The 10,608-nt window shown below is 41.8% G+C and overlaps 2 protein-coding genes across 2 annotated transcripts; one reads left to right on the top strand and one right to left on the bottom strand.

Annotated features, from left to right (window-relative positions):
- The first annotated feature begins 685 nt into the window (after nt 1-685).
- On the top strand, nt 686-4,041 carry LOC116045122 (N-acetyllactosaminide beta-1,3-N-acetylglucosaminyltransferase 2). The gene is made up of 2 exons (XM_031292639.2): nt 686-1,090; nt 1,731-4,041. The coding sequence occupies exon 2, from the start codon at nt 1,760-1,762 to the stop codon at nt 3,101-3,103; it is 1,344 nt and encodes a 447-aa protein (XP_031148499.1). The 5' UTR covers nt 686-1,090; nt 1,731-1,759; the 3' UTR covers nt 3,104-4,041.
- A 3,209-nt stretch (nt 4,042-7,250) lies between these two features.
- Nucleotides 7,251-8,113, bottom strand: LOC116045123 (heat shock protein 30). Its single transcript, XM_031292640.2, has one exon. It carries the CDS (start codon nt 7,948-7,950, stop codon nt 7,300-7,302), a length of 651 nt encoding a protein of 216 aa, XP_031148500.1. The 5' UTR covers nt 7,951-8,113; the 3' UTR covers nt 7,251-7,299.
- Nucleotides 8,114-10,608: the final 2,495 nt, after the last annotated feature.

The raw sequence follows: 10,608 nt of genomic DNA, 5'->3' as shown, positions 1-10,608 counted from the left end.
CCATTGGCTGAATTCCGGGGTTCCGCCGATAACCTGTTGCCAGATGTGGGTTCGATTGGCTTGAGGTTGTGTCCGTCATATTTTGTTATGTACGAAGGTATGTCGGTGATGTTTATCAGCGGGTACCTTGATTGTCCTTTTACAATTGCATAACAGTGTAGCTCGTCAGTTGAATAGATTAGAATAGAACAAAGACAAATCTCATGGATAGAAGAAGAAAAATCAGTAGGCTTTGCGCTTATCTTTACAATGATCCCTTTTCAAAACTGCTATTAACTGGTTTAACACCCCTGCACCGCGACTCTCACACACTTGTATGACATTTTAAATTACAGTGAAAGCATATAGGCCTAGCATTAAAAATAACGTTATGTTGTTAATTAGGTTACAGTCTAATCAGTGGTCACAAAACGGAGTATAAATATAAACATTAGCTATAGCCTATTTTTTCTTATTTGATTTTTTTTATTTGCCTAAACTCCTTTAGTCATGCTATGTATTAATTAGTTAGTTAGTTCCTCTATTTATTAATTCATTTAAAACTGCATACACATGTAAGCTATAAAAGGACACTGATGCCTGCAGAGGAGTATTAGGTAATGGACCATAATGTTGCGGTTAGGTCACATGTCATGTGGCCACATTATGCAAATTGACCCATGCTCCTGCAGCACCTGCACGCAAATCAAAGTGTCTCTCTTTATGGAAAAATCATTAGCTGATGAAGCTGTTTCCCGAATTTAAATCAGTCTTTGGCATTATAGGTAGAAGCCTACGTTAATCCTGTGAGTATTTTCCTCATCAATCATACACTGTGGAGCCAAAGAGGCGCATGCTCTGTGCGCACTGTCACCTGGGACCTGTTGCTCAGCTGCGGCTAGACGCGGTCAGAGGACTCCTGTGTTAGATTTAAAGGATGCTTGTCTTTATCCTTCATTGTTATGGGCATACATGATGCGCCGAAGATCAGCAACATTATAACCAGACTATAGCCAAGCCGGATGAAAACACTACAACAAAAAGTGGACACCACAAGTCACTGTGCTTTTTATCTCAGTCGGCTTAACCAACGAAGGCAGTTCACACACTTGTAAGTAATTGTATGCTTTGTCTTTCATTCATTGCCTAAATAAGTAAGGATTTGACAAACAGTTGTAAAAAGAAGTAGGTCAGTAGGCTCCATAAATTATTACAAGTTTATAGAGAAACAGTCTGGTGGAGAATTTAGGCTATAAGCTATTTTCCATCTGTAACAGTCAATATTTTTGCATGCAGTGGGAATAGATCATTTAGAAAAATCACAGTGCTGCTGTCAAAAAGAAAAGGGAACAAACATAGATCTCAGGCTGTTGAAGCCCTAATCAAATACTTGATTGAAAGTCCAAAATAATGTGGCAGTATTTACCCAACTTTTAGGAGCTAAGGAAAGAGGGAGTTAATCCGCTATTGTTCCACATTGTGTCTACAGGGGCTGTGTGCCTACAGGCACGGGATGATGCTTTGAGTGTGTAGACAAGAACAGATAAAAACCCTCACTGGACCATCACCAAGGAGACAGAAACTCCAGAGGGTTGCTTGCCGTGTTAGATATACAAAAATCTCAAAGGTATACCTATGCCAATGCCGTGGTCTGTGTTGAGTGAGGGAGGAAGGTAAATGTTTTCTCTTTTTTTTTTTTTTATTATAAAAAAATTAAAAATCCATGTGTGTTATTTTTTTTATGTGTGTAGGTGTGTGCCTGATTTCTACACTACAGGCAATGGGCAGATGCCGCAAACGCAACGGGAGACTGCTGTGCATGTGCCTCCTGCCTTGCATGATGACCAGCCACCTTTTGATTTATATCATGGTGTCCATATTCGTCACCATCTCCTACTCTCCTCCAAAAATAATCACCCACTATATTGCCTCTGGGACTTCTGCTAACTCCTCTGCATTGGCCTCTCACCCACTTGGCCCTTTCTGGAACCTTCGTCTGGTGGACAGTGCACTGTGGAACCAGTTGCAGCATGCTTGGGACCGCCAGCACAATCCAATACTGCGAGGAAACGCAACTGGGATTATGAGGAAGCCAAAAGCTAAGCTTTTAACAGACATCGAAGATGAATGCCTTTCTGACTGCATGTCAGGCCATTGTTCGGTCCCTCGTATGCATGATTTAAACAGCTTGCCAGAACAAATGAGGGCATTTCTATGGTCAATGCACTGCAGGGAGTATCCTTTCCTTATCAATCAGCCTGGCATGTGTAGGAGGAACAATAGTAGCTTTGGTCTGGATTCTCCCATGCTCCTCATGGCCATCAAGTCTCAAGTAGGGAACTTTGAAAACAGGCAGGCCATCCGTGAAACATGGGGACGCAGTGGTATGGTGAAGGGGGAATCCAACAAGAAGGGCGGATTAGTGCGCACAGTGTTTCTGCTTGGAAGGCAGGACACAAGTACAGGTCCTCACCCAGACCTCAAAAACCTCCTGGAGCTCGAGAACCAGAAATATGGGGATATCCTACAATGGGATTTCAGCGACACTTTCTTTAACTTGACCCTGAAGGACTTGCTGTTCTGGCATTGGCTCCAGCAATACTGCCCCACTGCCATCTTCGTGTTCAAAGGGGATGATGATGTCTTTGTTCGAACAGGTGCCCTTCTGGATTACCTGCGCAAGCAGTGGGAGGAGCACAACCTGTGGAAAGCCTATACAAATGAAACTGACATGGACTTGTTCGTGGGGGATGTAATCAGCAACGCAATGCCAAACCGTGAGCCATCCACTAAATACTACATTCCCGAACGTTTCTACAAAGGCGGGTACCCACCGTACGCTGGTGGAGGAGGGGTGGTGTATTCTGGTTCACTTGCATTACGATTGAAAGAGGTGTCAGAGAGGGTGCGCCTTTTCCCAATAGACGATGTGTATCTGGGCATGTGCATGCACAGACTCGGGCTCTCTCCAAGCCCTCACCCGGGTTTTTTAACATTCGATCTCCCAGAAACAGACAGGGGAAATCCCTGTGCTTACAGGTCTGTTCTGCTCGTTCACAGACGGAGTCCCAAGGAGATGCTGACACTATGGAGGCAGCTCCAGAGTCTGCCAGGTAAATGCTGAGGCTCATTTGCCTGTCAAATAGGATTCTTTAGGTGCAGGACGAATGCTGCCACCACACTCATTTGGAAAACCTACACTGGGACCGCGAGCAGGCGGTACCCTATGAAGGTCACATGCAATGTACCATACCTCCGAAGAGTTACACTGAAGAGGAGACTGATCTACCTCAAAGGGTACTTTTAGTATGAGGGCATTACACAATAAGGGCGCGTACATGGTCAATAGATGTACACGCCTTTCAAAATCAATACATGTACTATATGTATTTTACATACTTTCAACTTAAAAGTTTTATTTTACTGCCTAATAAAGAAAATAATAATACCTTACTGTACATATTGTTTCATAATGTGTGAAGACAATACGTTAGATATATCTGTGTGATATGGTTACTGGTGAACTTGAATTCATTTGTGTTTTCTCTTGTGTTACTCATGTCTTCTTTAAGTCAGCAGTTTTAACTAAGAGTCAATTTCAAAATGTCTCACGTCCACTTTGCCCAACATTTAAAACGCAACTAATGCTTATTCTTTTGTAACTTCAGTAACAATTTGTAGCAATGTTGACTTTGACAGGGGTTATTATTTAGCCAGGGAGGATTCAGTGTGTAGAAGAATGATGTTATCAATGAAGGTTAATTCACTTCTTTACTGCATAGCATGTTGCTGATTTAAAAAGGGGCACGTTGTTTTCCACTCATGGTTTCTAAAGACAAAATTCCAAAATGCTTGATTTTTCTCTTACTTGTTATGGATTATGAATCATGAAACTTTTGAATATGACTTTTGAAATGCTATCCCCAGTTGACTATTTATTGAAAGATTTTGTCTTTAAATTGGAAGTGACGGGAGCGTTATTTAAGATGAACACAAACAACATCATGCTATTTGTTGCTGTAAGTCGGTTGCTCAAGGATTCCAACAAATAAATGTATGATGTTCAAGGGTAAATAAATGTGTGTCTCTAAAAACGTCATTTTATTGAATGTCCTTATTTATTTATGCTGTTTGTGGTGTTATAATTAAATTATATTGCGGGTGCAACAAGATATTAAAAACATAAGATACAAATCCTATAATAATAATCCTAATAATATCATTTTTTAAAAGGAATACATTAAAGCGTTTTTTTTTCAACCTGGACCCTATTATCCTACGTTTTTGTGTCTAAGTGACTAATCGGAATGACTAATGTGGTCAGACACTTAGAATATTAATCTGAGCCTGTCAGTGGCAAAACGAGAACTTTTATGAAGGTAAATACAAGCTGGACAATTGCCTTATTAAAGGTCCTATGACATGCTGCTTTTTTGGATGCTTTTATATAGGCCTTAGTGGTCCCCTAATACTGTATCTGAAGTCTCTTTCCAGAAATCCAGCCTTGGTGCAGAATTACAGCCACTAGAGCCAGTCCCACAATGAGCTTTCCTTAGTATGTGCCATTTCTGTGTCTGTAGCTTTAAATGCTATTGAGGAGGAGGGGGGGGGCAAAATGGAGGGTGGGGGTGTGGCCTTGACCACCTGCCATGCTTTGCTTGTTTGCAAGCCATGATGTCTCTCTTTCTCATGGGCGGGCCAAATTCTCTGGGCGGACAAAGCAGAGAAAGGGGAGGTAACCTTCCTCCTTATGACGTCATAAAGGGAAGATTCCAGATTGGCCCATCTGAGCTTTCATTTTCTCAAAGGCAGAGAAGGATACCCAGGGCTCGGTTTACACCTATCGCCATTTCTAGCCACTGGGGGACCATAGGCAGGCTGGGGGAACTCATATTAATGTTAAAAAAAAACTCATAAAGTGACATTTTCATGCCATGGGACCTTTAACTTACATTGTAGCTTGTTTCGCCGCTGCCGATTGCAGCGATCTTGCTTAATACTGGATGAATGTCAAAGATTTTTGTTCCTATCACTCACTTAGACACAAAAACAGGAAAATGGGGTCCAGGCTGAAAAAAAACGGTAGTTACCCTTTAAGTCATGAATGGCCAAACATCACACATCCCATAAGCCACCAGCATTGCAATTCACTAAGGAAACTAATAAAATCCAGGGTTGTGTATGTCTAGCATTAAAAGGAGTGTTTAGTACTCCACTTCAGTCTTAGTCACAGTGGAGTTGCACTGTTGTGGCCAGACAAAGGTGCAATAAAACAAGGGAAACTGCAAAAACCCTCTTCATTTACCCTGCTGCAAGACAAAGGGGAAGAGATGGGAAATGAAACCCCAGATGATGAGTCTCCTCCAGGGAGAATGAAGGCTGCTGCAGAAAAACACCAACAAAAAGAGAAGACAGATAAGACCCTGAGTATGACTGTCTTCTCTTCTCTATTCTTCTGTTCTCTTCTTTTTATTGAATTAAAGCCTATTATTGTCTGGCCTCTATCATTGATCTTGGTACTAATAGGCAGACAGTGGCTTCAGAGTAATGTGCTTGCGGAAGAAGATACGTCTTTCTAAGGACCAGAGGAGGAAGACAACTGAGCTGCTGAACACTAATGAGGAAATGGAGGCAAGGTGAACTAAATATTGATGTAATTCTAATTTAATTTAACTTCAAACTACATTACAAAGATGCTCAGTTTAAAATAATATTCCCACTAGTACTACTGCTACTACAGTACTATGAGTTTTCTTTTATTCTTTTGCTATACATTTTTTTGTCAAACTCGACAAATAAAACCAAAACTAGTATCTAGCAAAGTGAGATACCTTTAGAGGTATGTCTATGATTACTGCAATTTGAAACGCTTAAATCTATTGACATGAGTTTGAGTGACATCTAGCGTTGAACTCCTGCAAATGTAGGAAAGTTCCTGAAAACACAGACATGAGCTGGTGACATCAGCACTCCTTGGTACCAGCTCCACCCAGTGCAGAGCTGTGGAAATGACAGGAAAGTTCCTGAACACTCAGGAGCGCTACCAAATTCGAAAAAAGATTCAAAACCAATTATGTATAATTCACAACATTTAACAAACAAAAATTGTAAAAAATAGTTTGATAAGTCACGGTACGGTCGTCTGTGGAGCAGAACAAAAAGAAAAACACGGAACCCAGCTACTTGGAGTGCCATCCTGTAAGGCAGCACCCTCACTTTGACATATCCCCATACATAATGTATTTGTGTATTTAGGCCTGTGTGTGTGTGAATATATACGATATATATAGATAGATATATATATCTATCTATATATATTGCATATATAAAACAGATTTGTCCCTTGCAGCATTGATAAAGTATACATTATTATTAAAGCTTTGCTAATTGTATTCTCTAGCTGCGAGAGCTGGGGCAATTTCACAATTTGCCAATGCTGGTAATAGAAATCATGTCCTTAGGCAACTAAAGAAACAGTTACATTAGACCAGGGATCTTCAACAGGGGGTCCGGGACCCCTAGGGGGTCCTCAGAGTCAATGAAGGGGGGCCTCCAAATGATTGTTGATTTTTGAAAGTTTTTTCAAATAATCCAATATATTATTAGCAAATATAAATCCCCACTGAAGATAGGCTTACTGGCCTATTGGTAAGGTATAGTCACTAAGATAGCCATCCAAAGATACAGTTAATTAATCCTAAAGATTCACTGTGCCACATGTATGTTTTAAAATGAAAACATGATTTATAAAATCATGGCAACAATTTTAATAGCTTAGTATTCTATGCAAAAATGGTATGTATACAGGCTTTAGGCCGCCCTATACGTTATTGTAGGCCCAGTTTAATATGCTACTTCATTTTATACAATATATATAGTAGGGGGTCCCTGCTCCATCTCTCTTTCAGTTAAGGGGTCCTTGACTTAAAAAACGTTGAAGACCCCCTGCACTAGACCAATAGCCACAGAGCAAGACCGTGACACTGGCCTATATGTGCAAACAAATGATATTAATTTTTTTAAAAGTGACAAAAAAATGAGATTTCAATTTAAGACCGTTTATTAATTATACAAAACACATACAACATGATCATCATTTAACAACTGTTTCAGCTTAGCATGCTGCTTGGCTGGTCCAGGGAGCATTATCAAGAGCGGAGCCATCGCACCAAGCATAACTGTATTTCCATTTGTTGCAATAAATAGTTTAATTCATGACGAGGGTGTTCCTGAATGAAATGAAATGATTAAAAAATCAAAATGAAATGTGTAAGTTTCAACACATTTATTCATCATACAAAATACAGAAACATGTATGTACTATTCATTGTTGCAGCAACATGCAGATGAGTCGATGTGTTCAGGTTGGTCCTGTGTGCTGCTGTGTGTCTCTGTGCTGCTGCCTTCTGTGTGTGAACACACACTCTGCTGTGTTTCCTCCTCCAAGCTCCTCCTGATAGTCAGCTCTCTCTCAGCCTCCTCCACACACGGAGCTGTGGCTGCCTGGATGTGGAGCATCCCGTCTGGAGCCAGGTAGCAGGTGACGGCTTCAGGGTTCGGCCCTTCAGGCAGATCAAACTCCTGTCTGAACTCCTGGCGTCTGTAAGAGTAGGAGCCTTTCCCGTCCTCCTGCTTCTTCTCTGTCTTCCCACTGACTCTCAGCGTCCGGCCCACCTGTCTGACAGACAGCTCCTCTGGAGAAAAGCCTCGGGTGTCCAGGCTCAGGTTAAAGTGCTCTCCATCTTTCTCCAGCTGGTAGGAGACCGGTTGGGAAGGCTCTGTCTCCTCCAGGATCTCGTGTTGGAGTTTGTCCATCAGCTCCAGACGGCTGCGGAGCTCCGGTAGGTTTCTCTGCAGTAGATGCTGCTGGTAGAACAGAGGTTGGACCTCTGACCTCAGACTGCGTGCAAGCCAGTCGAAGTCCATGAATGGCCTGAGACTGGCAGACTGGAATCCATGAGAGCAGAGCATCTTCAGTGTGTGTTCTGTGTTGAGTCCTCTTGGTAAAGTGTGTGTTTTCTTCTGTGTTGCTTTCTGTCTCAGCAGTGGGACTGCCCCAGCTTTAAATATTCTGACTGGAGGAGCTCCAGAGTGTTCAGGAACTGTCCTGTCGTTTCTACAGCTCTCCACTGGGTGGAGCTGGTACTCAGGGTTGCTGACGTCACCAGATCATTCCAGATTGATCAGGAAGTTTGCTGTTTGAAATAATCATTCCAGATTGATCAGGAAGTTTGTTGTTTGAAATAATCGTATGCAAATAATATTAGAACAGAGTCTTTTTCCGGATTGTCTTTAGACATTTTTCTGTTAGATGATAAAGATTATTTTTTTAAAAGATAATCTCGAAATGACGTTTTCTAATCTACATGTCAGTGTTAGTAACAGCACTACATTGTGTGTTTTTGTGTTTAGTGTGTGTGTCTCTTTCTCTGAATGACTTTTCTTTTTTTCTGTTCCTTTTGCAGTAAGGTTACATTCCAGAGATTGAGGGGAAAATGACACACATTCAAAATTGGTTTAAAATGTCAGAGATGAAAGCTAATACAATGTTAGTGTTCCTTGGACTGGAAGAATCAAGTAAATGGGAGATTGAAGTAATCAAGGGACACTAAAAGATATCGATGAACAATCTTTTCATACATGTCTTCTTTCTTCTTTCTATCATATCTATTAGAATGGAAATATGGTGAATACTGCATTCATTCATTCACCACCAGCCACTTCTGAGGGAAAACTGAAATCGATGAGAGACAGCCTCTTCAGTGCATGTTTAGTCTTTTAAGTTTCTCAGATGAAACACAATGTTTGTGGAATAGCTCAGCATGAGACGGACTTTTTATGTTCAGCACAGTTTCCTCTGATCCTCCCCTGTCATTTACACACACCTCCACTAGATGGCAGCCTTTCCCTTCCACAAACATTTACCAGCAAACGTATCCTCTAAACCCCAGTAACTTTCCGGCTATTGAAGCACTTTGCCACTAGTTGTCATCCTAGTTTAACAAAAGACTTAATTATTCACTAACACATGAGCAAACCCTCACTGTACATCGCTACCTTTGATCATACACAGCTTGTAATTAATAGCGTAACTGTTAATTTGTGCTTTCCATTCATTTATGCTGATTTTAGTTAGCATGAAGTGATCATGATGCACTGATTATAGAATGTACAGTTCAGGACACATTCCCACCGTGAAAAATTAGCATTATGTGAAAGACCTAATCAGGATGCATAGACTTAAATGACTTAAACAGAAATGAAATAGCACCCATTTCATGTTTTAAGACAAAGACGAAAAAAGGTATATGCAGTGTACAGAAATTATTGATATGCAGGACTGCGCAGAGAAGTAGGGCAACAACAACACAGAAGGCAGGATTTAAAGCCAGTCTTCTTCCCAACACATTCTATATCTCCAAAAAAACAAGGACGGATGATGAAACGTGGACTGGCAAACAGGGCTTTGCTGCTCGGGGATATCGTGTCAAGGCTGGTGTCAGTATTTCTGACACAAAATAAGAACATAGGAGTTGTTTTTTTTTTTGCCAGGCATTCACCTTTGGATGAACTCCCCAAAGTGAAGGCGGGATAGAAGTGAGGAGGAGGTGGAGAATGAAAGGTAACGGAAATAGAGGACGGATGAGGAGGAGGAGGATGAGGAGGAGAAAGCAAGGCTCCATGTAAATCATCCGCATTGTTCTCCTAACGCTGCTTGTATGCACAAACACACACACACACACACACATTGAAGACACAGGGACAGCATTAAACAAACACACACACACACACACACACACACACACACACACACAAAAAAAGAGAATCTCGGGCACAAACTTGCACTTCCTTGTTCCTGTCTTAGTTTGTCCCTCACGGAGATGGTTTTTAATGCGCCATAATCCCCCTCTCTCCCCTGAACACATAAAAGAGATATCCTTCTATCTGTGTAAGTGGTTCTGACAGCCACCAGCTCATCACACACACATAGAAACACACACACACACACACACACACACACACACGCGAAGAGCCACCAGCTCATCAACATGCAGTTATTCCTTTGGCGCTGGATCGCAAGCTGTTAATTGGCTGCCAAGCAGAATGTGTGTATTTCTATGTGTGTGTGTGTGTTTGTGTCTGTACTGCAGAGCCGGGGTTGCTTAGAAATTCCCGTCACGTCTCTGAGCCTCGATTAAGACGTTGCTCCAGTTTTCGAACAGACAGACATGTGGGGAGGAGGGAAAGAGAGGTAGAGAGGGGGAGAGGATGCAGCAGGGGGTGAGAAAGATGAGAGAACGCCAGAGGAGCGGGAAGGGAGGAAGAGAGGTTATGAGGCGGGACACGGCAAAGGAGGGAAAAAAGTGAAGGGCGAGTAAGTGAGAGAGAGGTATAGTGAAATGCTGCAGTGGTCCTGTGTGTACGACCTGGAACTGATAACTCTCCTGTACTGCCTTCCTTATCTTCATTATTGAGTTGCACAGGATGAGGAGTTATTTCAGGCGTCAACTGCAGAGTTCCAGTAGGAAAAAGTCCTGTTCATTTCTTTCAATGTGAGGTGACTGGCGCAGCTTGGAAAGGTATCTCCTGGTTGAATCTTCAGTGCCAAAAAAGGAGCAACTGTGATAG

The sequence above is a fragment of the Sander lucioperca genome, chromosome 14 (genome assembly GCF_008315115.2).
Source record: "Sander lucioperca isolate FBNREF2018 chromosome 14, SLUC_FBN_1.2, whole genome shotgun sequence".
NCBI classification, from domain to species: Eukaryota; Metazoa; Chordata; class Actinopteri; order Perciformes; family Percidae; genus Sander; species Sander lucioperca.
This window is presented reverse-complemented; position numbering and strand designations above follow the sequence as displayed.

Coding starts and splice junctions, on each gene's coding strand:
- LOC116045123 (XM_031292640.2), bottom strand. CDS start 7,950: ATGCTCTGCTCTCATGGATTCCAGTCTGCCAGTCTCAGGCCATTCATG.
- LOC116045122 (XM_031292639.2), top strand. CDS start 1,760: ATGGGCAGATGCCGCAAACGCAACGGGAGACTGCTGTGCATGTGCCTC.